This window comes from Protomyctophum parallelum (assembly GCF_964188405.1).
Source record: "Protomyctophum parallelum genome assembly, chromosome: 14".
Taxonomy (NCBI): domain Eukaryota; kingdom Metazoa; phylum Chordata; class Actinopteri; order Myctophiformes; family Myctophidae; genus Protomyctophum; species Protomyctophum parallelum.
Window position 1 is genome coordinate 34,899,541 of NC_139709.1, and position 26,652 is coordinate 34,926,192.

Sequence of the window (26,652 nt, forward strand, 5' to 3'; positions counted from 1 at the left end):
AGAGGCTAATTGAAGGCAAAATCACCCTTTGTTCAGGAGGTCAACGGATGTCTGAGCAATGGGGGAAGAACAGCCATTTTATTTTAATTTTTTTACAAAGTAATTAATTGAGTGTTTATCTTTACCCCTCACAGCGTTATGGTGAAACCTGGCAGCTACCAAACTATTCAACCTCTCCACGCAGCAGCCAAACACTCCAGAGATGCTCACCAGTTCAGACCAATCTCTCTCTCTTACAACTGACCCTCGCGACTCGGGCAGGTCTGGTCCAAGCCGGGGCGCTGCTGGAGCCGGAGAAACCCACGACGTCCAGTCCTCCCTGTCCCTCCCCGAGCCCGAGGACTGGCGGACCCCCTGCAGCTCCACCGCACCACGCCATGGCCTGGCCCAAGGCTCTCGTTCCTGCTCCTTGCAGGTCCCTCGCGCTCTGGACGAGTACCTGGCGCTGCCGCCCAGGGCCGCTAGCTTTGATCTGCCCTACAGACGAAGGGACGACGGCTCCTCCGAGCCCAGCTCGGCCTCCGTGAGCCCCCACAGCATGCATCGGCGGCGGGGGGGACTCGTGGACCAGAAGGACGTCATCATGGCCCATCAGGCCCACAAGATCCAGTGCACTCCGCAGGCCCGCAGGAAAGAGTGGGAGTAAGTATACAGTATACACACATCGTCGACTAATACTATGACGGAAAATGTTCGTCAACTAACTTTTTTCACTGACAAAAACGTTTGACCAGATGAAGAGCCTTGGCTCGAAACGTCGTCAATAAATTTATCTTTTGGAGCATATGAGTGTGCGGGTTCCCTTCTCTTTTCATACTGACAAAAACGACGAAATGAAAACTAAGCCATGATGACTAAAACTCCTACGACTAAATAAACTGTCGATTTTGTCAACAAATAAAAACTAGACTAAAATGTCAGGAAGGGACTATAGTGGACAAGAGATTCAGTGTAAGTAATTTTACACTTGGTTGCATGCTGAAAATAGCAGATCTACAAGCTCACAAGTTGTGAGCTTGTAGCTCACAAGTTGAGAGCTTGTAGATCGGCCATTTTCAGCAAGTGTAAAATCTGTCATTACGACGGCTTCAAGGGCCGCCAAAATACATTTTAGTCGACTAAATCAACTGTAATTAATGTGACTGAAACTAAATGTAAACTATGACTAAAACTAAAATAGAAATTTGCTGCTAAAAACAACAATGCTCACTTCCCAGATTGACATGTTCAAAAAAAAAAACTATACCACAGAGGAAGGGTGAAAGTTCACATCAATTAACTACAGCATGTTCATACATGATTATACAGTACATACAGAACATGACCTATTACATGACTATTGCAGTGGGAAAGCCACTGCATTCTTAGCCTCGGAAACCCAGACGTTTTATTTCCTTGTCCAAGAGTAAAATAACTGTTTAGTTTTAATAATTGCACTGAACTGATGAAATTCCCACTGCTTTCATTTGATACTACCTATACCGGCTGCTTTGGCTGTGGTGTTTTTTGTTGTTGTTGAAGGGCCTATGTCCAGCTTTGAGGGTTTGTGTAAACACAGACGAAAGTGAGGATGCAAATAGTTTATTGGGACAGAATGAGGTGATGTGTATGACGTATGATGATAAGAGCGCCCCTCACTTCACGTGGACTTTCTTTTTTAGGCATGCGTTGGTGGTGTGTTCGCCGATCAGTCATGCGCATTATTAATGGTGATGCTAAGTACACTTGCATTGTGGAACTTTGAACCCTGGTGCCACATCGCTCTGATTATCCGGTTACCATCACTTGGAATGTGGAGTGGCACTCCATACCGCCCCCACCCTTCACTGCTAGCACCGTCGTCCCCTTGTCCATATTCTCCTACACACTCTCCACTATACAGTATGTGACCAAATTTGACTGAGAGCCTGGCATCGCGCAAATTCCAGCTTTTCACCAGAGGAGAAGAACTAAAGAAAAGAAAAAATATATATCCAAAATTAGTTTAACTCATTTTGGATATATATATCTTTTCTTTAGTTCTATGTCTGAAATAAGTGTCACTGTGTCAGAGCTGAAATCGACATGTAAATATGAAATAAATGCTTAAACATGTAGCTAGGTGTAATGTTAGAGACCCCAGAAGTGAACCTTTCAAGTCTGTTTTCTCAACTCGCTGTTTCTCTGCAGGACATTACTCTATAAGCCATATCTCCAAAACTGGTGGGTCAAACTGAACAACCAATATGTCAATTTGAAGCTATGATTCCCTGCTTTCATATGACATGAAAAAACCAATGGCAGTCCCTCAGTCAAATTTGGCCACATATATTCTCTTGATCAATGTGTAGTATTCTCTCTCTCTCTCTCTCTCTCTCTCTCTCTCTCTCTCTCTCTCTCTCTCTCTCTCTCTCTCTCTCTCTGTCTTCACGTCTCTCTCCTCTTATAGGATTTTTCATTAAAACATGTATTGTGTCTATATGTCCATTAGGGGATGCTACAGAATCAAACTACAGTAATAATCAGTCAAACAAAGCAGAACAATCTAAATGTGAAGACCTTTTATCAAAGGCCATGTGTTGCTTTGGCTTGAATGATGCTCAATATATGTGTTGTGCATATGTGTGGTACATGGTAATGTCATTTTGTGACAAAACATTAAAATCCAGTGTAGTTTGTGTAGTAATCCAGTATTAAACATTACTGTTGAGTTGAAAGAAATGCTTGAATTTGCAGCCTAATCGTTTTTCTTTCTAGTATTGAAGAAACAGGCGCATCTATAATTTCACATAACTACTGCTTATTTTGGTAAAATGTTGGCTTATCAAAAATCACCATGATGTATGTAAATGTTAGTTGTTAGTCGGCACAAACCGACATAACTCGGTGTGTCAGTTGCTAGGGAACAGAGAGAAAAATAAAACCACTCCAATCAATGGGGTTGAAATCCTGTCGGCAATTACATAAATGCTCTTTTTTGAGTTATGGTGCTAAGTACACCCATTAAAGCTTTAACATGTCACCCGTCCGTCACTCTGCTTGGCCAGTATATTCTCTTCGATGCTACTGTATTTCTATAAAGATACAGTATGAGAACACTGCATGCATGCATGCATGCTGCTCCATATTACCTTGAGGGAAAGCTTCTCATCTCTTTGTGTCATTTATTGTTTTCCCAAACAGTAGGTCGTGAGTGACTTGTGACACATTTGTGGGTCACTGACCATTTTGAGTAAGAATCCCATTTTCTCTTCCTATATTTAAAAAACAAAGTACGATAATTTCATACATTTTAAACACAAACAAACAAATCTAAGAATTGCCATAAATTTAAAAAAAATGTATAATTAATAAGTATAAAATAGCTGCTCTACAAGGTTGCAACGTGCCGTGAAGCGTCACATTGTGCGCTTGTAGATCTGCGATTTTTGCACTAGATTGGGTTCCGGGGCAAACGTCTAATGTCTCTTTTGGGTCTCAACCTGAAAGGTTTGGGAACCACTGATTTATGGCAAAAAATCAGGCCTTTTCCTTAAAACCACGATAACCATGATAATTGTATCATCTGCTTTGATTGGCTTTTTCTACATTTGACCCTCTGACAGACTATATAAACATGTCATGCTTGCTATTTTCAGGACCCTCTGAGTAGGCCGAAAGGAGAGCTGAACATAATGCCATTACAAAAACCTGTATAATCATCATTGCAGTGATTGCTTTGAAATGGACTATAGCGTTACCTCTGTGCTACTCTGGTATAGTAGATACAATAATGCTGAAGCAGACATAGCTGGAAATAACGCTGGATTCCTGCAACTTGTTCCTTGAAATTGTCCAGTTGCAGCCTTTGTTCACACAGAGTGAATCCTTGACACGGTGTGCTATTGAGGCACAGTTACCCTGAGGTGCTTGCGTGCGTGCGTGCGTGTGTGCGTGCGTGCATGCATATGGTGTGTGCATAATGGTGTGTGTGTGTGTGTGTGTGTGTGTGTGTGTGTGTGTGTGTGTGTGTGTGTGTGTGTGTGCGTGTGTGTGTGTGTGTGTGTGTGTGTGTGTGTGTGTGTGCGTGTGCGTGCGTGTGTACGTGTGCGTTTGCGTGTGCGTGTGTGTGTGTGGGAAGTCCTCTTTCTGCTGTAGGAAGAAGAGGATGCTCTGTTGTGCAACATGACTTTTGTTGGCAAAATGAAATGAAAAGAACAGAACAGAGCAGAAATGCAATGCTATGTCGCTATGGAAACAACTGAGAGAGAGAGAGAGGGGGGGGGGGGAGGAGAGAAAGGGAACGAGGGAGAGAGAGAATGTAATGTAGAGATGGATAAATGTTTTTACTGGACAACCATCGTCCATCATAGATCTCTCTCTGGAGGACCTTGTGTAAAAAAGTATTTTTTTAGGGGTGCCAGCCCCTCCTATATTCAGCTATAGTGTAGATTCTTGCCCTAACACAAACATTAAATGCCATTGACACTGAATGGAGAATTTACGTCACATACTTTGTGTCTGAGCAAATCGGGTATTTTTGCGTTAACACAAACATTAAATGCCATTGACAAACGAATGGAGAATAACGTCATATGTAGCCGAGCGAATCGGCTATTTTGTCCTATAACACAAATTCCCATTGACAATATCATCATGAAGATGTATTATGATAAGAGCGCCCCTCACTTTACGCAGGTGTGATTATTTTCTTCTTCAGTGGAAACAATGAAGTGAATGACACAGAGCTTATGAAAGAAATTGTTATATAGCCTAGTTGTTATATATATACTAACCATATAACATCATTCAGATCATAGTACTGTACCTGCAGTGAACCAATGTGCACATGACTCATGGTGACACACATACATACATGCCATTATGTCCAAAATATATGATGACCAATGTGTTATATTTAGCATCAGGTCATTGTTCCGGGTCGTATTACATCATTAAACTGATACAGGGGGGGGTGGGGAACAGAATCAGAGCATGAAGTTTGGAGCTGCAGCATGCTCACTTATTCACATTATATTGCCATTTTCGTCCCAGGTGATTGTTTTCTTGTTTAGTTTATAGTGTCAGCCTTGCCAAATAATCTCTTGGCTGATTTCAAAATAGTCATCCGTGGTGTTTTGGAGATGCCCGCATTGTGTTGTATACACGGCTAGACATTCACAGAGCTGACCAGTCATATAAATTCCTACGGTATTATGCTACATAATGTATTAAGAACCACTTTCAACCTATTTTGTCATTATAGACATTATGGTAAAACAAAAAAGACGATCTAAATTCTATAGCCTACAACACATTGCATTATGAGCTTGTACTTTCACTCTATGCACTATATACGGAGTATACACTGTATACGACAAAGTATATATGTGCGGTATATTATTGTCCATTGTATATTATTAGTCTCCATATATGGTCATGCCTCGTGACAACACGCCTTGTGACATCACGCCTTGTGACACGTCACGTATGGCCATTTCCATATATAAAGATCACGACACTGACCTCATCTAACCCTGGATATCCATACATGGAGAAGACTGGATCATCACCTAGCTCTGCATATATGGAGCCGGCCAGCGACTCTGACCTCAAACCACAAACCCTTAGATCTCCATATATGGAGCTGACCTGTTCTGACATTCCATATGTTCATCTGACCCCCCCCCCATGCCAAAACGCCAGCGCTCGCTCCGCCCCGCCCCGGGGTCTCCTCCCATGCGGTGGGACATGCCTCGAGGACCTCCCTATACACTGACACCAAGCAAGACAGAAACGCCCAAAAACTTGGTCCAATCCTTAATCACATACGGACAAACATCTATGCCGATAATATCCAACTTGCGGAGGTAGCGTGCCTTGTCCACGGGCAACAGATCTTTCAACGTATGGCATTGCAAATACTCTGCGCAATATTGTTTTGAAAATGCCGCAAATTGCATTGCAGTGAACGAGAGCAAATCACAACTTCCCCCGGGGGTGGGCGGAGTCAAGGGCTTGACGCGCCTCGGTGTCAGTGTATAGGGAGACGCCCGAGAGGCATCCTATAACCAGATGCCACCAAACTGGCTCCTTTCCAGGCGAAGAAGCCGAGTCTCTCTCGTGTTCAAAGTTTGTGTTTACACAATGTTAGTGTAAAAACTGGCCATTCATTGTCAATCAGTGTTTGTGTTAGGAGTAGGACCCTCAAAGCTGGACATAGGAGGGGCTATAGCGCCCCTCAAAAATAGAAAACTGGTTCGTTTGTTGCTACAATTTAGTGTCATTCAATACATCAGTCGACTAAATATAATTTGCTGTGATGCTCCCTGTTGGGTCTAAAGTGGAAATTGGAGGAATAGACCTAGCGTCTGCTTTAAGGGGAAGAAGGCAGCAGATGGCAAGAGGAAGTCCAGTTGCCTATAACGAGGTCCCGCTCACCTTGAATGTGTAAAGCTCTCTCTCTCTCTCTCTCTCTCTCTCAAAAAAAGGGAGCAGCCCTCAGATCTATTTCATGGCCTACTTTTACTCCAATATTAGCACAATGACCCAGTTTTATAATATTTTGATAGTAGCCTACACCATGGCTGTCACATTTGCCATTGACAATGAAAGGATAATTTACGTCATAATGTGTCTGAACAAATCGACTTTTCTAAACAATGTTTTTCTAAACAAAGTTTTAATTCAGCTCGGGGCATATATATATATATATATATATATATATATATATATATATATATATATACCGGTATATAACATTAAATACATTGAATATTTTTTACATTGTATCATGGTTAAAAGATAATAACATAGATAATAACATACGTTGACAAATTAATTCATGAGGAAGTATACTGTATTCATTTTTATTGGATGATGTACGATGATAAGAGCGCCCCTCACTTCACACAGGTGTGATTTTTATGTTATGAGGACATTAGATTACTACTTTGAACATAAGGGAGGGAATTGTTTTTTAATTAATTCGATGTTCTGAGGCATGATCAGGCATGTTTACCCCTGTCTGTAATGTTTCTAATGTTAGTATTAAACTTAAATGCATTTGTTTAACATCTCCCGCTCACTCTTTGACTTCCATACATGGTTCAAGTCTTTTTTAATACTACGCTGTCGCTTATTCTGAGATCAAACTTTGGAGAGATTATATTTTTGTTATTTTGTAAATGTTATGTGTTCTTAAAATATGCATAGGCCTATTCATGAGTTTTAAATGTAGTCCTACACCAGCTGCCATGATGGGGACCAACACAGGTGTTTAAATTTGTCTTAACAGTCTGATTGGCGTAGAACTCATTAATTCGCCTGCAACACCTGGTTGGTCCCCGACACGTGTAGGACTAATATGTAATATGTTGTATGTTCCCCTAGCTTTACATTTTCAAATAGCCTTCGTGAAACACTGTGGGAGGGTGCCTCGAGTGTGATAGTTAGCTGTTATGTCGTGCTTCCTATATTCCAGCTATTCGCCTCCCTCACACTTTAGATTGTTTTATAGAGAGCAAATTAATTTGAAGTAGACTAAATCGGGCTCATTATTTCAACTTGTTCTTCCGGTTCGCGTGTGTGTGTGTGTGTGCCCTCCTCCTGTCTTGTAAAGTTTGTGAAGACTATAGGCTACTTGGAAGTGTTTCGGAAGTGTGTTTTTTTTTATTTTGTTTTTTCCGCAATTAGCTCTCATGCTCTCATGCCGACTGAAATGTAATGTTGTTTGTAGACCTTGGGAGGGAATTGTAAGATAAACTATGGATATTCCACCACCGTGCATCTGGTCGTCATTCAATTAAACTTGCTGTCAGTGCGCGGGTTTACCAGCTCCGAACAGATGGAATGAAAGAGATAGTCTGTGCAACCACATCTTCAGAGGTATAGATGGATATGTTTCATTTCCTTTGGTCCATTATTGACTGTTGTATTATAAATGTGTTGCCTTACTGATACGGATGCTACTACAACTGCCACTTTTGGGAATCGCATTTGCATTCAAACAGGTTGGCTGTTGGATTGAAAAGTGGATGTTTTATTCGTCTCGACGCGACAGATTTTTCAACTTTTCGCCTCATTTCGTGGCGAAAAACAAAACAAAACCTTGAACCCCGTGCTGATATCCTAATTTCCTCACATATAGAATGGCTCGTTTCGGAGACGAGGCTGCTCCGAACACGATGGACTCCGGAGACGGGGATGCGGAGCGCGGTGGAGACGGCCAGGATTCGGCGTCGGCCGGGGGGATCTCCGTGTCCCTGAAACAAGCCAGGGCGCAGAGGGCTCGAACCATGGCGATGTACAACCCCGTCCCCCATCGACAGAACTGTCTCACCGTCAACAGGGCGCTCTTCATATTCGCGGAGGACAACGTCATTAGGAAATACGCAAGGAGAATCATCGAGTGGCCATATCCTTCCACATAATGTATATAAGGTTGTGTAGCCTGTGTAGGCTATTGAACCTACAAGTTAAATGCATGTTGACATTATTTATCCTTGTTAATCGTGTGTGTGTGTGTGTGTGTGTGTGTGTGTGTGTGTGTGTGTGTGTGTGTGTGTGTGTGTGTGTGTGTGTACTCTATAGTACTGTATACGAGTTTGCTGTTGCCTGACAGACTATAGCAGCACCACGGACAGCTCCCGAGTAACGGTTGCTGTAATGCAAAGATTTGAACATGATCTCTAGGAGGCTTATTATGTTTTATACTTTAATGAATTGAAAAGTGATAATTTGGTCCTTTTTTATCAGCTGGTGTCCCATAGAACTTATCCTGAGTTCAGGGTAATTTTAAGCTTGTATTATAAGTAAGCCTTAGCCTGTAAAATGTATTGGTGTTGCTATCCATAATTCTCCCTATACACATGCTTATTTGCATATTACGGTATTCTATACTTTTAGGGCATTAGGTCAGCGATAACATAACTATTTGAGATATACAGTATAGGCTACCATACCATATGTACTGGTTTGTACTGTAAACTTTACACCGTTCAAACCAGTACATATTGTACTGTGGGGCCCGGGGACCCCTAGGGGTACTTGAGGGTAGAGTTCCCCAGCTAAATGATAGTTAGGAACCAAATGGACCCTAATGGGTCTGTAACTCTGAGCGTGTACAAACGGAACCCTAACGGGTCCATTTGGTTCTGTTTGTACACTTTCAGAGTTAAATTAGCATTGATTTTACGATTATAAATTGGGGTCCCAGAGGTAGAAATGCCATTAAATGGGGCGCCGTAGCCTAATTCAGGTCAATACGGGGACCCTTGAAATGAAAGTGGTTGAGAATCACTGCTAGAGCCGTAGAAACCTTCTCTTATGGGGGTCCCTGAATCACTGCTAGAGCCGTAGAAACCTTCTCTTATGGGGGTCCCTGGCAGATCTTTTCAAATGGGGGGTCCTCGGGCTAATTAGTGTCAATTAGGGGGGTCCTTGACATGAAAGGTTTGGTAACCACTGGTGCAAAGTAAGAAAATAATGCATCACGGAAGCACACACATTCTTATATGCCTTTGTGGGCTGGCTGGGTTTACGCTACAGTGTAGCTTGTAGAATGTAGAAGGTTAGCATGTGGCGATCTGCTCGCTGTGTGTGGGTGGGTATGTAGGCACATCTCTGCTGCCTCAGAGGGCTCATTGGAATATGAACCTGGCCATGATGAGTAGGTGTTGGTACGAAAATCTGCTTGCTGCTTTTCCACTGTAGAAATAAACATCCCAAGTCTGCAGTTCTTCTGACTGCAAAAAGGGGAAGCTTAATTCCACAGTTTGGGTATAAGCCAGTAGGGAGAAGAATCTAGGACGTCGTGTGGAACGTTGTCCAGGGTGTTTTATTAGGGAAAGCTCGGACAGCATGCCAGTATTAATTGATCTACTGGGGTTGGGTTGTTGGGTTGTGTATCATGTCTTGAAGTGGTATAGGGTTGCCATGTCTTTGGTTGCTGTGTAGGCCAGCAGCAGTGTTTTGTACACTGGATGTGTGAGCAGCAACACAAAGCCAATGAAAGTGTAAAAGAGGAGAGATATCAAAAACAGTATACTCTTTTCCTTACATGTTAAGGTTTCCTTTTGGGTTGTATTATAGCGTAATCAATAATCATCCATAATTGCAATGATATGTATACTTTTATACACACAGGTTCTGTGGCTGTGTGGGGGTTAGTAGACTGACCGGCCTGGGCCGGCCTAGCGGTCCGGTCCGCTGGGCTGCTAATCCAGCCTGACAGCGTGTCGCGGGTTCGACTCCCGATCCCGACGACCTTTGCTGCATGTCGCTCCCTCAGAGTATATATGAATAGAGACGGCACCCGGAGGAAACCCTGAGGCCAAATGGACATAGTGGCCGAATTTGGTATTGAAGCGCTGGGCCAAACACATGAACGCGCTGGTCCGTTGACTATCATTGCGCACGTTCATGATGACACGTGAACGCTGAACGCGTGCAATGATAGTCAACGGCAGCGCGTGCATGTGTTTGGCCCAATCAATCCCAGAATGCTCTCTGTTCCTACCCGGAAGGAGGAGTGAAATCGCCTCATGCGCTTTTGAGCAACTTAATGCAAGTGGATGGGAGGAGATATCGGGTGCCGTCTCTATTAATATATACTCTAAGGTCGCACTCCATTTCCTCACTGTTGTTTTTGGCAGCAAATTTTGATTTTAGTTTTAGTCATAGTCTCTTGAATAGTTTTCATTTAGTTTTAGTCACCTGGAATGTCTTAGTGTTAGTCTAGTTTTAGTCAACTAAATATCATAGGATTCTAGTCGACTAAATCTACAGTTGATTTAGTCGACTAAAATGTATTTTGGCGGGCCTTGATGCCGTCGTAATGACTGTTTTTACACTTGCTGAGTGATCTACAAGCTCAACGCGCGTTGTGAGCTTGTACATCGGCTATTTTCAGCATGCAACCAAGTGTAAAATGACTTTTACTGGATCTCTTGTCCAATATAGTCCCTTCCTAAGATTTTAGTCTAGTTTTTATTTGTTGACGAAATTGTCAGTATATTTACTCTTAGTTTTAGTCACCATAGCTTACTTTTCATTTAGTTTCCATTTTAGTGTTTGTCAGTGGAAAAAGGCAGTCGACGAACATTTTTCCTTTTTTAGTCGACGAAAACAACACTGCATTTTTCCTGTCACTACAGTATACTGTAGGCAGAAAAGGCACCAAATCTTTGGAGAGAAAGATAAGCTGACCACTGGGCAGCAGTGAGCTCACCACTGAGGTCACCAGATCTCTGCCTAATGGGACCTGCTGAGAAAGTGCTCACAAAATCTTAGATGATTATCTTCTTTCTTTTCTTTCTTTAACCTTTATTTATTCAGGGAAGTACAGTTGATAGCAAGCTCTCTTTTCCAATAATGCCCTGATTACAGTACACATAACATACAATATAAACACAAATACATTACAGGATAAGAAACAATTCAGAGTGAACAAGTACAGCTAGATCTCAAATGGATTCTTACAAGTCTTTTAAAACATTCAGGTGAAATCAAGTTATACAGTTTTACGATTGATTGTAGACAGTTCCACATGTGAGGTGCATGGTAATGAAAGGCTATTTTACCCAATTCGGAATTCACAATGGGGACTTCTAAAATAAGGTCGTTTTGGGAGCGGGTATGATGTTGCCCAGTTTTGTCTATGATCATGGTGGTACCAAATCATGCGTTTGTGTTTGTGTCTCTGGTACTGTTGGGAACAACTTTAAAAAACCTTGGTTTAATGTGAACCTGGCAGTCTCAGTCACTGTGAGTTCCAGATGCTCTATCTCAGCTGTCCTATTTGAGTTAGTGACACCATTTTCACTCAAGGCGAGAAAATCAATAATGAAGGAGAAATGGCCTTTAGATGATTGAGGAGGCACAGTATAGTATGTGTATACATGTATGTGTGTGTGTGTGTGTGTGTGTGTGTGTGTGTGTGTATACATGTATGTGTGTGTGTGTGTGTGTGTGTGTGTGTGTGTGTGTGTGTGTGTGTGTGTGTGTGTGTGTGTGTGTGTGTGTGTGTGTGTGTGTGTGTGTGTGTGTGTGTGCGTGCGTGTGTGTACATCTCCTATACCAAACGCGATATCCCAATGTGATGAAAGTGACTTAAGTTTAGAACACTCCTTCTCTCCCTCACTCTCTCATTCCTTCACTCCTTCTCTCGCTCACTCTCTCAATCCATCACTCCATTGCTCCATTACTCCCTCACCCCCCTACTCTGTCACTCCCTCACTCCATTACGCTACTGTGTAACTCCTTCACCACATCACTCCATTACCCCAGTTCTCTCTCTCACGCGTCACTCTTTCACCCCATCACTGCATCACTCCCTCACTCAATCACTCCCTCACTCCAGCACTCTCTTATTCTCCTTACATAAAGCACTTTTAAAAGCCAAGGTTGCCATGGATACTGCATTCCCTCTAACAGATTGCTTCCAATGCCCGGAAATACAAGCCATTCCATAATTCTCCCATCGCTTAAATCATCCATCCATCTAATTGTCTTTCTGTGTCCTCGTGCTTCCACTGCGTGAAGAATTACTGTAATGGAAACCATATACAGTGTAGTGCACAGTAAGAGAAGTGTGTCATTGTCATGTCATGTGTGTGTGCGTCATGTGATTCTTGAAACGCTAATGAAAACTGACAAAAAAACCCCACAACTTATAAGGCAGCATACGTTGTTTGCATCTCTACTCATTCCACCATGTTAGTAATCATCATAATCAGTTCTCTAGGTCTGGGCATTTGTCAAAAATAATGTTCTCACATAATATGTGTATATAGCACCAATCTACAGTATGTGTTTTGACCCTTTGACAAAAGTGCTTTCCTTAACTTTGTGGCCCATACACCATTTGAATACATGATCTTGGCCACCATCACAGCAAACTGCGTTGTCCTGGCCCTGGAGCAGCACCTCCCCGGAGAGGATAAAACACCCATGGCCAAGAGATTGGTGAGGACCATAGACTGTAAGAAATATGGACAAAGTGTTCCCCGGGTCTAACATGAACGTAAAATGAAGCCTGTCATTCCTTGAATTGTAAATCGCCATCTTTCTAGATCCGTTTTGGCCCAGCCATGGCCATTGGCTGGCCCAGACAACGAGGCGGGAATTTCCCCCCTTCTTAGTTGGTTTTTATTTTGACTCGAGTGGGTGGGGAATCCCGATCATAGACTGTAACGGTAGCCACGCCCCTCAGAACATACGCGACTTTATGGTCATTTTTTTTATAAATGGGACCATAATTTTCCAAAAAGAATATTATGACTTTAGAAATGAGACTTTAAACTAGTGACTGAAAGCAGAAAGTATTCATGACCATGTTTTTTAGGTAATACAGTCTAGGTGAAGAAATACATGGGCTTCTATGGGGCTATGGTTTTTTTTGGGCCCAATGACAACGCCACAACAGGCCATTATATGAACTTTCAGGAAATCCCGATTTCCTTAGTGGCTTCACAAAATATCTGCCCCCCTGGTGAGGACCCAGTCTGTCTTCGTCCACGTTCCTTACAGCTGACTCATAGGCTACTTTGTCGTACGACAGTGTCAGCATTCCAAAAAGGTCGATCTACAAGCTCGCAACACATTGCAATCCAATGTGTTGTAAGCTTGTAGATACAAGCTATAGCCAGTGGTTCCCAAAGTGGGGTCCGGGGACCCCCAGGGGTACTTGAGGGAGTTCCAGGTGGGACCCAGCTAAATGATAATTTGCAACCAAATGGACCCTTATGGGTCTGTAACTCAGACCCACTCTCAGAGTTAAATTAACAGTGGTTTAACAATATAAATTGGGGTCCCAGAGATAGAAATGCCATTAAATCAGGGGTCCGTGGCATAATGTGTGTGAAACTGGGGGTCCATGAAATGAATGTGTTTCGGAATCAGTGCTAGAGCCGTAAAAATCCTCCCTTATCGGGGTCACTGGCATATGTTTTCAAATGGGGGGGGGTCCGTGGCCTAATAAATTTGGGGGTCCTTGACACAAAAAAGTTTGGGAACCACTGAGCTATACTACTTGAAGTATAAATCGTATATAGGCCTACAGCATGCTGTGTACACAGCAAAACCCTCACTTAAAAATTAAGTGTCAATTTTCACAACACTTGACGGCTTTGCGGTGCATTGGCCATAAATGGATTCATGTTGAATGACCAGTTCAGCTCCTATACGTTTCCTTCAAAACGATGAATGTTGTCCGTGTGCATGTCACCCTTGCAGGAGAAGACAGAGCCATATTTCATTGGAATCTTCTGCTTTGAAGCAGGGATCAAACTGTTGGCCCTGGGGTTTGTGTTCCATAAAGGCTCGTACCTGAGAAACGGCTGGAATGTGATGGACTTCATAGTAGTCTGCAGCGGGTGAGTGATTACACATTGTATAATCCCAGAGTTCATTTCAATCTGAGAGTGTACAAAGGGACCCTTCACTGTGAAGCCTGCATCTTGTCTGGCCTATTTTTTGTTAAAATTGATATTTGGATGAGACCTACAATATTGGTGCATTATAGTGTGTGGTTCTTCTGCTTCTGCGTGGTGCTAGCCAGAGCCGAAGAGTTTGATCAATCCTCAATATTTGCCGGCGGAGAGGTCCAAAATGTTTGGAATTCCCAGAAAATATGTAATGTAAATGTAAATGTAAAATGTCCACGAAAATCTTCATGGGGGCCTAAAGGGGCCCTGGGAGTCTTCATGGGGGCTGCGGCCCCGTGGCCCCCACAGACTCTACGTCGTTGGTGCTAGCCACTCCTATGCGGAGCTATGTGTGTATGTCTGTATGCATGAAGTGAATGGCAAAACGAGTGGCAAAGTGACTTGGCAAAGTGAGTTTAATGTTGTTTAACGTCGTTTAATGCAATCAGATTTTCTGTTTGGATGTATGGTCTGGCAAGGCCAGAAAGTAGTTTTTTGCAACTTACATAGTAGGCGTTCCTGCATAACTTCCGGGTATGATGATGATGATGTCACGAGCATAGCATACCCTCTATTCCGAGGACCAGTCCCGACAGAACCCTTTGAGTTGTCCCAACAGAGCAAACCTATATCCTATATCCTGTATCCTTGTACCTGAGACAGCCTAAAGAAAGAAGCTTTCAGGCCATTCTCATTAGTGGTTGATTGTATTACAACTCTTAGTACACCTGTGACCTGCTGTACAAGAATAATAAAAACACCCTTGGTGTTATATGCATTCAAAGTGTGGACACTGGGCAGTTTCCTAGAAGTCAATATGTTTTTGAGTGGTGCAACCACTCCCTTACAGAGCTATGTGTGTGGGTGGCTGTGTGGGAGGGCGTGTGCGTCTGAGCACGAAAACAGCATGGTTGTTTTTCACCACCTGCAGTGAAGTGAATACGTTTTCAATGTAATGGGTCCCGGGTCTAATAGATGGGTCCCAGGGACATTTTATGAGTCCTACTTCAACGACGTTGGAGTACAGTATTGCATCCCAGGATCCCCGGAGGGTGACATGATTGCATCCTTTCTCAATTTAGTGAATCTAAGGATGCAGGCTATTTGCATCACTGCACCTGTGCGCAACCTAACACACACACACACACACACACACACACACACACACACACACACACACACACACACACACACACACACACACACACACACACACACACACATATATTAACTGTATATATGGTGATTTCGGGTGTGCCAGTTCAGTGACAGTACAGTAGAGGGTACAGTAGAGGGACCCCCACACGGTAACTCTGTCATTTCACAACCGTTTCGGACGCGGGGGGGGGGCTTGCCGGAATCGGGCCGGCACCCTGGGTGCGTTCCTGTGGGTCTGGAACCCCCCCCCCCCCCCCCCCCCACACACACACACACAGAGTTGCCCCACTCACTTCACACGGGTGTGATTTTTACACTGCAAATGAAAAAAAAAAAAAGATTATAGTCACATTATCACATAAGAGTAGTGGCATGAGATGAAGCCCTTGTTACACAACCGAAGCTGCTATCGATGCTAAGTGTTTAAAATGTCCCCCCTCTTTATTATGACAGGATGGTAGAGAGATATAGGAAATGAAAGGCAGAGAGGGGGTAAAAGGACATGCTACACATGTCTCAGCTGGTATATAATATGTGACGTACAATCTGACGCTTTGGCCTCATGGAAATGTGTCGATGTCGCAAACAAATAATCCTGTATCCATCCACAAGACTGGAACAGAGACTGAAACGGAGAATATCCCATTCATGTGTGAATCCGCATTATCTCATTACCTAGTAGTATACCTTCAGACTCTGCCAGCAATATCTGCAAATTGTAATGCTTGGTTTATATACTGTACTTGCGATCCACGTTGGGACTTTGTAGATCTGCTAATTTGGGCGCATGGCACGATGTGCAACCAAGTATCGCTCAGTGTTAAATTCAGTGTTGTAAAGTAACTACTGTAAGTACATTTACTGTGAGTACTACAGTACTTTAGTACTGTACTTCTGTACTTCTACTCCGCTACATTTCAGAGGCAAATATTGTACTTTTACTCCACTACAATTATTATTGTTACTTTGTACATTTTCATTATTATTACAAAACATACATTAACCACTTCAGCCCTATATACATTTTGGCCATTTGAAAATAGAAGATCTCCTAAGCTTGTAGATCTGCTATTTTCTTAAAGATTCTTTATACTTTCGAAAACTTGAAATGGGACCTTCCGCATAATGAATAAATGACTACTAATGAATTCTGGACTACTTCTACTTAGTAACGGAGCATCTCTACATTGTTGTATTGATACCTTTACTTAAGTAAAACGTTTGAGTACTTTTCTTCCCACCACTGGCTAAATTCCACAGCTTTTGCATCATCTGGCTGATGTCAGCATAGAGCACGCTGTGTGCAAGCGCATTCAGCCATTGAAACCACACAGCCGATGCATGGAGAAAATGTGTATTTCCATGGCATAGCCATGTCTTTCGCAGCCAGCAGATAGGTGGGTGGATAAGTGGATTGGCAGTTGTGTCTAAAACCTGCTTCAGTATCGCCCCCTGTGAATTAACACATTCTGTTCGGGAACCCCTTTTGGTGTTTCAAGCATTCCGTTATACTTTAGCTATTGAAAAATAGCAGATCTACAAGCTCATAGCGTGCATCTGAGTGGCGCACTACGAGCTTGTGGGTCTGATATTTTTGAAAAATCGTGAAAATGTGGCGCAAATCTTTGAATCTCTATTCTTTCACAATGAACATTTTAACTCATACCTTTGCTTCCGGAGGGTCCCTGAAACTACATTTGTAGAATCTGGTCTCAGGTCGGAATGGGTTAAACGTGAATGCAGCCTGAGGATTCTATGCAAAAGGGAAAGAGACAGGATGAGTAGCTGCCGGGGAGAACGAGAGGAGAGAGAAAGGCAGAAAATGCAGCGAGAGAAAATGGGCCGAGGGAGAAAGGAGATGGAGGCAGATGACAGTAAACATAACGAGGCTTTTCTTTTGTTCCTCTTAGGCGCTAGTATATGCATAATATATGCTTAGAATACTGTAAATGTTTTTTTGTCACGCAGAAGCTAATAATTATTAACTTGATTGTGTGTACTGCATACAGTGTGGCTATAAGCGTACATTCAGGGAAGATTGCTGTTGGCAATGTTGACATCTCATCTCACCCTGACTCCCACATCTCTCACTCTCTCACTCTCTCACAGTTTTTCTCCTTCCTGTTTTTTTTCCTCTGCCTTCTCTGAGTCGGACTCTCTCCTCTCTCTCTCTCTCTCTCTCTCTCTCTCTCTCTGTCTCTGTCTCTGTCTCTGTCTCTTCCTCTGACAGAACGCTCTTACATAAAAGGGACTCAAGCATCGTGTTGACAGAGCATTTAGCAGAGAGGCCCAAGGTGAACGGCTGTTGCAGCGTTTTGTGACAGGTTTCGTTGTAACCCCACTGGGGTCACAATGTTGTTTACTGGCATTAACTGGCACAACTGACTGACCTACCTTTCAAAATCAGGCGCAGATGCTAGTCAGTAGTCACAAGTCCGTTGCCTGTAGCTTGTAAGGTAACGATGTTAACAAGGTTCTTGTGTAATCCAGAGTGCCACTGTGGAAACCATGCACAGCATGTACTAAGTACTAAGAGAATTAACAAACGACATTTGAAAATGTCAAGTGATCCCTTGAAGCAGCTTATAAGAGTCACTGATAAATGTAAAACATTGCTAAATTCAAATATTTAACCCATTTTGGGCGGGAACCCCTTTTTTTAAAGCATTATGTTATACTTTAGCTATTGAAAAATAGCAGATCTACAAGCTCATAGCGAGCTTGTAGGTCTGCTATTTTTGAAAAATCGTGAAAATGTGGCGCAAATCAACATATTCTTTCAGAGTGAACGTTTTTAACTTATATCTTTGCTTCTGGGGGGGGTCCCTGGAACAACATATTTTCAGATGGGGGTCGGCCGCCAATTTCATATATTATTGGGGGTCCTTGACATGAAAATGTTTGAGAACCACTGACCTAGAAACATGGGATTCCCACGTCCTCGGGTCGAAATGGGTTAAGTTACTCTGCGATTCCTCCCGTGTGTCTGAAGTCCAGAGAGAGAGACGCCACTGCTATAGCAGTCAGTCACAGTGTTCACAGAGTTCAGGCAGTCCATATCTCCACTGGCATTGCCTGGCAAGAGTCAAAGAAAGAGTGCATGCTGCTTTCAGTTCCCTACTGGGAGCTTTAACTCAAACACCGTTTGGTGGAAATCGGAAAGTGTACGTGTGTGTTCGTTTGTGCGTGCGTGCGTGCGTTTGTGCGTGCGTGCGTGCGTGCGTTTGTGCGTGCGTGTGTGTGTGCGTTTGTGCGTGCGTGCGTGCGTGTGAAAGAGAGAGAGAGAGAGAGAGAGAGAGAGAGAGTGTGCATGCACGTGTGCATGTACTGTAATGTGTGCATCCATTTGGCCAAATGAGAGACATGCAATAGTCACCACATTAACTTAAGGATGATATCACTAGGAAAGACCAAGCATTAGACATAAAATAGGTTTAGGGGTTGTTGTTTATTGAATAAACTTATGGTATGGTCATTTATGGGACGTGCGGCATAAACGGCTAAGGATGCAGAGTGATGGAAACTGATGCTAGGCACAGGGTGGAGTTGCCAGAGGCTGGTTGGATTTGTGTTTTGGTTGTCTTCTGCTTGGTCCAACCTCCCGAACCTCAGTTGTTTCAACTCCATTTATACCAGAAATCGCCTCCTCCTGTCTACATGTCGAAGTGTCCTTGGGCAAGTCACTGAACCCCACATTGCTTCCAGTAGGTCGGGAGTGGCTTATTATCTGTATCGGCCGGTAACACGCGGGAGTCTATCCCCGTTACAATGTGCTGTAGACCCCTGGGAGATGGAGTCTATCCCTGTTACAATGTGCTGTAGACCCCTGGGAGATGGAGTCTATCCCTGTTACAATGTGCTAGACCTCTGGGAGATGGAGTCTATCCCCGTTACAATGCACAAGACCCCTGGGAGATGGAGTCTATCCCCGTTACAATGTGCTGTAGACCCCTGGGAGATGGAGTCTATCCCTGTTACAATGTGCTAGACCTCTGGGAGATGGAGTCTATCCCCGTTACAATGCACAAGACCCCTGGGAGATGGAGTCTATCCCCGTTACAATGTGCTATAGACCCCTGGGAGATGGAGTCTATCCCCGTTACAATGTGCTAGACCCCTGGGAGATGGAGTCTATCCCTGTTACAATGCGCTAGACCCCTGGGAGATGGAGTCTATCCCCGTTACAATGCACAAGACCCCTGGGAGATGGAGTCTATCCCCGTTACAATGTGCTATAGACCCCTGGGAGATGGAGTCTATCCCCGTTACAATGTGCTAGACCCCTGGGAGATGGAGTCTATCCCTGTTACAATGTGCTAGACCCCTGGGAGATGGAGTCTATCCCCGTTACAATGCGCTAGACCCCTGGGAGATGGAGTCTATCCCCGTTACAATGCGCTAGACCCCTGGGAGATGGAGTCTATCCCCGTTACAATGTGCTAAACCCCTGGGAGATGGAGTCTATCCCCGTTACAATGTGCTAAACCCCTGGGAGATGGAGTCTTTCCCCGTTACAATGCGCTAGACCCCTGGGAGATGGAGTCTATCCCCGTTACAATGTGCTAAACCCCTGGGAGATGGAGTCTATCCCCGTTACAATGTGCTAAACCCCTGGGAGATGGAGTCTATCCCCGTTACAATGTGCTAAACCCCTGGGAGATGGAGTCTATCCCCGTTACAATGCGCTAGACCCCTGGGAGATGGAGTCTATCCCCGTTACAATGTGCTAAACCCCTGGGAGATGGAGTCTATCCCCGTTACAATGCGCTAGACCCCTGGGAGATGGATTGCTGAGGTGGAGCCCCATATCAGCTCCCAGTACACGTCCCGCTGCACCAAGCCGTGCTACTCATACGCTGAGTTTGAGGGTGCCCGGGATCGAACCCATGAACTTGTGGTCCAAAGGCGAGAGCTCTACCGACCGAGCTACCCGGACACCATCGATGTGTGAATGTGGGAAGCGAGGACGCTGGTGTTGACTGTTCGCCGCTTCACCTCCCAATGTATGAATGAATGGACCATTGTAAAGCGCTTTGAGTAGGCACGTAGTGCATAGAAAAGCGCTATAAAAAATGCAATCCATGATTATTATTATTATTATTATATTGTGATTTATGTGGCTTTGTTTACAAATGAACACATTGTAGCTTACTACAAAGATTTGACAGAGGGGTCACACTATTATTACACTTTATGACTTTTCTCTACTATACTGCATGAGAAATAATCCACTACAATTGATGTTATAGTTATGTTATAGATGCATTAATGCAATTGAAAGGTGGGTTTGGCAAGTATAGCCAAAAATAATCTCCAGAGAAAGAATTGATTCATGAACCAAAATCCAGACTTCTCAATAGTGGCAGACAGAGAAACAGAAAACTATATTGCTTTAAAAGGATCCCTGGCTAATAAGACAAATATGCCGTAAAACATTATACTTGCCCTCTACAACTAAAATTACAAAATAAAAACAACATCAGTATTTTATTTCTTTCATAAATAGAGAATCTTTCACTCAGTGGCCCAATTCCAATCCACTCCCTTGCTGACTCAATGAGCCCTCACAGACTTAGCTGTGCGTTCATGTGAAGTCTGCGAGGGCTTGAGGGATGTCCCATTTGACATTGGTAAGTCAGTGAGGGCTCAGCCCCGCCCCTTTATGCACCCTTTCTGAAAGTCAGCATCGATGTTTACTTTGGCTGACTTTGGCAAAGAAATTACCCACAGTGCATGGCGTTACCATGGGGATTGAGAGGAATCCTCCGAACGTCAATCATTGAAGTATGCAAATTGATGATGTATCGCGGTTAGAATGTCAACAAAAAATTGTGCTTTCTCACTGTTCTCAAAGGGAGACGGAATGGAAGGATAGACTAGATATTTAATAACAATAATGATAACCGAAACTGAAACACGATGAGAAATGACTAAATGAGCAAAGTAAAATAATACGGAAATGCAATTTATAATGAATAAATTGCTGAAATGACAGAGCTGCTTAATACGGTTGAGAAGCAGGAGTTTTAACTATTAATCTGATGTCGGTGAGGTCAGATTTAGAGTTGCTGGCCGGCTCCATATATGCAGATCTATAGTATGTCAAACAAACCATGTATGGCTATCCAGGGTTTGATGAGGTCAGTGTCATGACCTTCATATATTCATATATGGAGATCCAGGTGATGATAGTCAGCTCCACATCTGGAGATCCATGTGTTGTACCAACTTGGTTCATTTGCAAGTCTGAGTCGCGTCGCGGCAACCACACTGGTTATCACGAGACCGTCACAACAATGCCCATATATGGATCTTTTTGTTGCTTTTATTATTGACATTCCCATATACTGGAGAAGGGCCCCTGGCGATGTCGTCTAGGTCGCGACTACATACAGTATATGCCCATATATATTGAGGTCCCTGATGATGTCACGTGTTGTCAAGTGATGTCACGTGATGTCATGAGGCATGACCATATATGGAGGCGTGGGGGTGACTAACGAACGGACGGGACGGACCGATGGGAAGTGCATGTTTTCATAGTAGATGCGACGTGCGGTCTCAATAAAAGACTATATGTACGGAGGGAAGAAATTGGGGTAAAGATACCTTTCTAAGGGAGAAGTGGTCATTACCTCCCCCTTTGGCCTCCTGAAAGGTGGATTCTCAGGGCTGTTTTAATGGAAGGCAGTGATCCACATTATACACACTGAGGTCTGTATATTAATATCCATAGTGACATCTTGCCTCGTCTCGAAATATGTCACTGTGCTGCTGAACCCATTTTGACCTGAGATCAGATTCTAAAAATGTCTTCTATACATCCTGACAGTTTTCTGAAAAAGCTATGTTTCTGTGTCAGTCGTTCTTCGGTTTTTCAAAAATAGCAGACCTACGAGCTTGTAGATCTGCTATTTTTCAATAGCTAAAGCATAACGTAATGCTAACACCAAAAGGCAGTGATCCACATTATACACACAGGTCTGTATATTAAAGGGATTGTGACATTAAAAAAAGGTTTTGGAATTGTTCTTGTTTTTCTTAGGTTTTCTAATCTCAATTGCACCCAAAAAACATGAACTTTTAACATTCAGTAGATTTTCTGTGATCTGGGGTTTTCTGGCTCAAACAGGTGCTCTGATTTGCCGGCAGTAAGTGACATCACTTACTGCAAATCCCATATATGTCAATGGGATTTGCCAGCAGATGTCACTGTTTCACTGTGTTGCCTGTTTTCATTGTAGCTCAAAAGGCCCAAAAAACCCCAAAGAAAACTTCAGACCACAGAAAATCCACTGAATGTTCAAAGTTCAGGTTTTTTGGGTGTAATTGAGGTCATAAAACCTAAAAAAAAAGAAAAAAAGAAAAGAAAATGAATGTCATAAAACCTTTAATATCCATAGTAACATCTCGCCTTGTCTTGAAATATGTCACTGTGCCGCTTAAAATGAACCTGCTCATATACAACTAGAGCAGTGGTTTTCAGTCGGTGATCAGGGGACCCACCAGTGGTCCTTGAGAGGGTTCCAGGTGGTCTGTAAATGGACCCTAATTAGATATTTAACTCTTGAGGCGTCCATTTGGTTTCATTTTACATTCTCAAGAGTTAAAAAGTATTGTTAAGCATCTGTATTACTTCATTTACAAGAAGTCTATACACAATTAGAAGAATTGTTATTTTGATCAATGTTTGCCTGTTATCTCTACTAATGGCACCAACGTCAATACAGCATGGAATTGTGGACAAAATATCATCCAACGATAACACAAATATTCTAAGTTTTGTGTCTGAGAGGCTAAATGTCATCAAATGGTGGTCCGTGGGTCAAATGCTGTCTGTCTGTCTGTCTGTCTGTCTCTGTCTGTCTGTGTCTATTTGTCTCTCTCTCTCTCTCTCTCTCTCTCTCTCTCTCTCTATTTGTCTCTCTGTCTCTCTCTCTCCTGGCACAGCAGAAGTAAGTCAGACTTAAAAGAAACCGTGCACATGTGTCACAGGGGCCGGCTGGGAATCAAAACAAGGCCACTGGGCCAGCGCTGGCGGCATTCATTCCATTTAGAAATTAATGACTCGCTGGAAGGTAATCTGTCGGGACACCGAGCTCAATTAAAAATGTTAATCTGAGTGAGAAGTGTGTATATAGCGACAAACACAACCAAGTTAGAATGAAAACCAAATCTGATTTATACTGGGATTCCTAAAATGGTCACTACATCCTCCGGCAAAACCTCATAGATGTGACGTCTTGGATTCAACAGATATTCAATAGATATTTGGTCTCCCAAAGTGCGGGCAGACGACACCTTGTACTGCAGTTCTGGGACAAGGAAAGGGACCGTGAGCCAACCGTACCAATTAAACCTCACGTGAAAGTGTGAACACGCATGTTTGTGTGACCTTCCTCTTCAGCTATATATCGTTTGCCTCTGGCCAAAAACATAGTGGACGACAGCATGTGTGTGTTTTCTTATACTCTGCATACATTCTTTCACTGATAGGTCCTGAGTACGATTTATAATGTGCAAACATGTGAAATGACAAATAAAGTGAAACTTGGACCTTGTACATACCTCGACTAGCCTGGTTAATAAACCAGACGAATATCGCACAGACCGCGGGATATTAGTCTGGGGAGGCTCAGCTTGGATTTCATTTCCAGGGGGGCGGGTTGAAAAATGTTCTCTTTGAAAGTCACTGTACCAAAGCCCGCCCATATTGCATACCGTGTCCCGATTGGCCGCCCCATTTCTCTGGTGTAGGAAATGGGCGTACAATTGAGCCTCTCCAGACCGTAATCCGCCGGCAGTCTGGTTTATTAACCAGGCTATACCTGGACAGGTGTGCAACAAACGTATCTGTAATAATGGCCTGTTATTTCTAATTGCACACACTTTTCTAATCCTCATCATACACCAATGGTTCCCAAAGTGGGGTCCGGGGACCCCTAGGGGTACTCGAGGGAGTTCCAGGGGGTACCTAGCCCTTATGGGTCTGTAACCCAGAGAGTGTACAAATGGAACCAAATGGGTTAGTGTTAGTCTAGTTTTAGTTGACTCAATATCACAAGATTTTAGTCGACTAAATCTACAGTTGATTTAGTCGACTGTATTTTGTCGGGCCTTGATGCCGTCGTAATGACAAGCTCACAACGCATTGCAGCTAAGTGTAAAATGACTTACACTCTTGTCTCTTGTCTCTCTTGTCCACTAGTCCCTTCCTTTAGTCTATTGTTTTTTGTTGACGAAATTGTCAGTATATTTAGTCTTACTTTTAGCCATCAGAGCTTAGTTTTCATTTAGTTTCCATTTAGTTTTCCTCAGTGAAAAAAGGTAGTTTTAGTCGACGAAATCAACACTGATACCAGCCTTTTGATTGAACTAACTGTCTGCCATCAGGCTGAACCATAGACTGTAAAGAATATGGACAAAGCGTTCCCCGGGTCTAACATGAACGTAAAATGAAGCCTGTCATTCCTTGAATTGTAAATCGCCATCTTTCTAGATCTGTTTTGGCCCAGCTGGCCATTGGCTGGCCCAGACAACTAGGCTGGACTTCCCCCCTTCTTCTTAGTTTGTTTTTATTTTGACTCGAGTGGGTGGGGAATCCCGATCATAGACTGTAACGGTAGCCACGCCCCTCAGAACATACGCGACTTTATGGTCATTCTTTTAATAAATGGGACCATAATTTTCCAAAAAGAATATTATGACATTAGAAATGAGACTTTAAACTAGTGACTGGAAGCAGAAAGTATTCATGACCATGTTTATTAAGGTAATACAGTCTAGGTGAAGTTGGGCCCAAATACATGGACTTCTATGGGGCTATGGGTTTTTTTGGGCCCAATGACAGCGCCACAACAGGCCATTATATGAACTTTCAGGAAATCCCGATTTCCTTACTGGCTTCACAAAATATCTGTCTGACTGCCCCCCTGGGCTGAACAAGCGCTGAGCCCCGCCTGTTGCCAGGTTTGCCCTGACGGCAAAGGGCCGCTACACTTACACTACAAAAACAGGTGCGCTTCTTCCTCTGGAAATGGCCCTTAATTGGTTCCGCTACACTTACACTTTGACCATTCTTTGTGTATCTAAATGACTGCAGGTGCGCTCCGCTACACTGGCTCTGCCACGTAACAGCATGTATACACTGACAGGATTGATGTCGGCTGCTAAACGAGGTCTGCACGAGGGACCATACCCACAATGAACTGCTGCTCTTTAACTGCATTTTGAGAAACTATAGCAATACAAACTATGCACCAGGGACGTCGCTGCATGAAGATTTGGTTGCACTACTCGCATATTATTTGTGCTGCCCCCACCCCGCCCCGCCTCCCCTCCCGACGAGAGCGGCTACTCTTGCCATTTGCGAGGACGCACACATGGGAGAAAATTGTTATTATGAGGGTCGGCTTGGCACTTTTTGGCACATTTTTGTTCCCCCCCCCCCCTCCACGTGTTGCCCTACTTGCAGTGCAAATTGCGCGTATATGTAGTGATGACACTTCCAGGCATGCACCATATGTACTGTATGTTACTGCTGCTGTAACAAAAAAGAAAAATGACGCTACACGCCACTTCATCTCTTAAAAGGAACCCTGGCTAAAAATATGCCTCTAAACTAAAATAAAAACACCTTAAATATTTTATAAAAATGTCATAAAAAGATAATCTTTCACTCAATAGGGACTGCTCCTGTCGCAAGTTGATGATGACATAATTATGTCCATGTGTGGACCTCACATGGAATGTATGGAATGAACGTGCTAATAAAATAAAAACGTAATACTTCCTAAGGTTAATATGAGCGTTTTTTAGGGTTGGTGTTTTTATTTATTTATTTTAGTTGTAGAGGGCAATAATAATGTTTTAAGGCATATTTGTCTTATTAGCCAGGGTTCCTTTTAAATCTTCAATTCATCGGTCTGCTTGCGCGCCAATCTCCTCCCCAAAATAGGTACATGAAAGTCTTCTACTAATGCCACAGACCCCCCAAATAATTATAGAAATTCAATTAATAGCTCATATTACTAGAACTCTTCCCCACGGTGGGGATAGTGTCAAGAATTTTATAGGAAGGCAGTTGGTGGTCTCATTTCTAATCTTGCCA

At 43.2% G+C, this 26,652-nt stretch overlaps 1 protein-coding gene across 1 annotated transcript in view; it reads left to right on the forward strand.

Annotated features, from left to right (window-relative positions):
• Positions 1-298: 298 nt before the first annotated feature.
• Positions 299-26,652, forward strand: part of LOC310871277 (voltage-dependent R-type calcium channel subunit alpha-1E-like) — a gene marked incomplete at its 3' end in the record, with an annotated part of 83,376 nt that continues 57,022 nt past the window's right edge. Inside the window, exons 1-4 of the mRNA XM_083782763.1 lie at positions 299-642; positions 8,108-8,374; positions 12,819-12,924; positions 14,194-14,333. Of these exons, the coding sequence (XP_083638889.1) occupies positions 539-642; positions 8,108-8,374; positions 12,819-12,924; positions 14,194-14,333 (617 nt within the window). The 5' untranslated portion in view covers positions 299-538. The remainder of the gene's footprint in view (positions 643-8,107; positions 8,375-12,818; positions 12,925-14,193; positions 14,334-26,652) is intronic.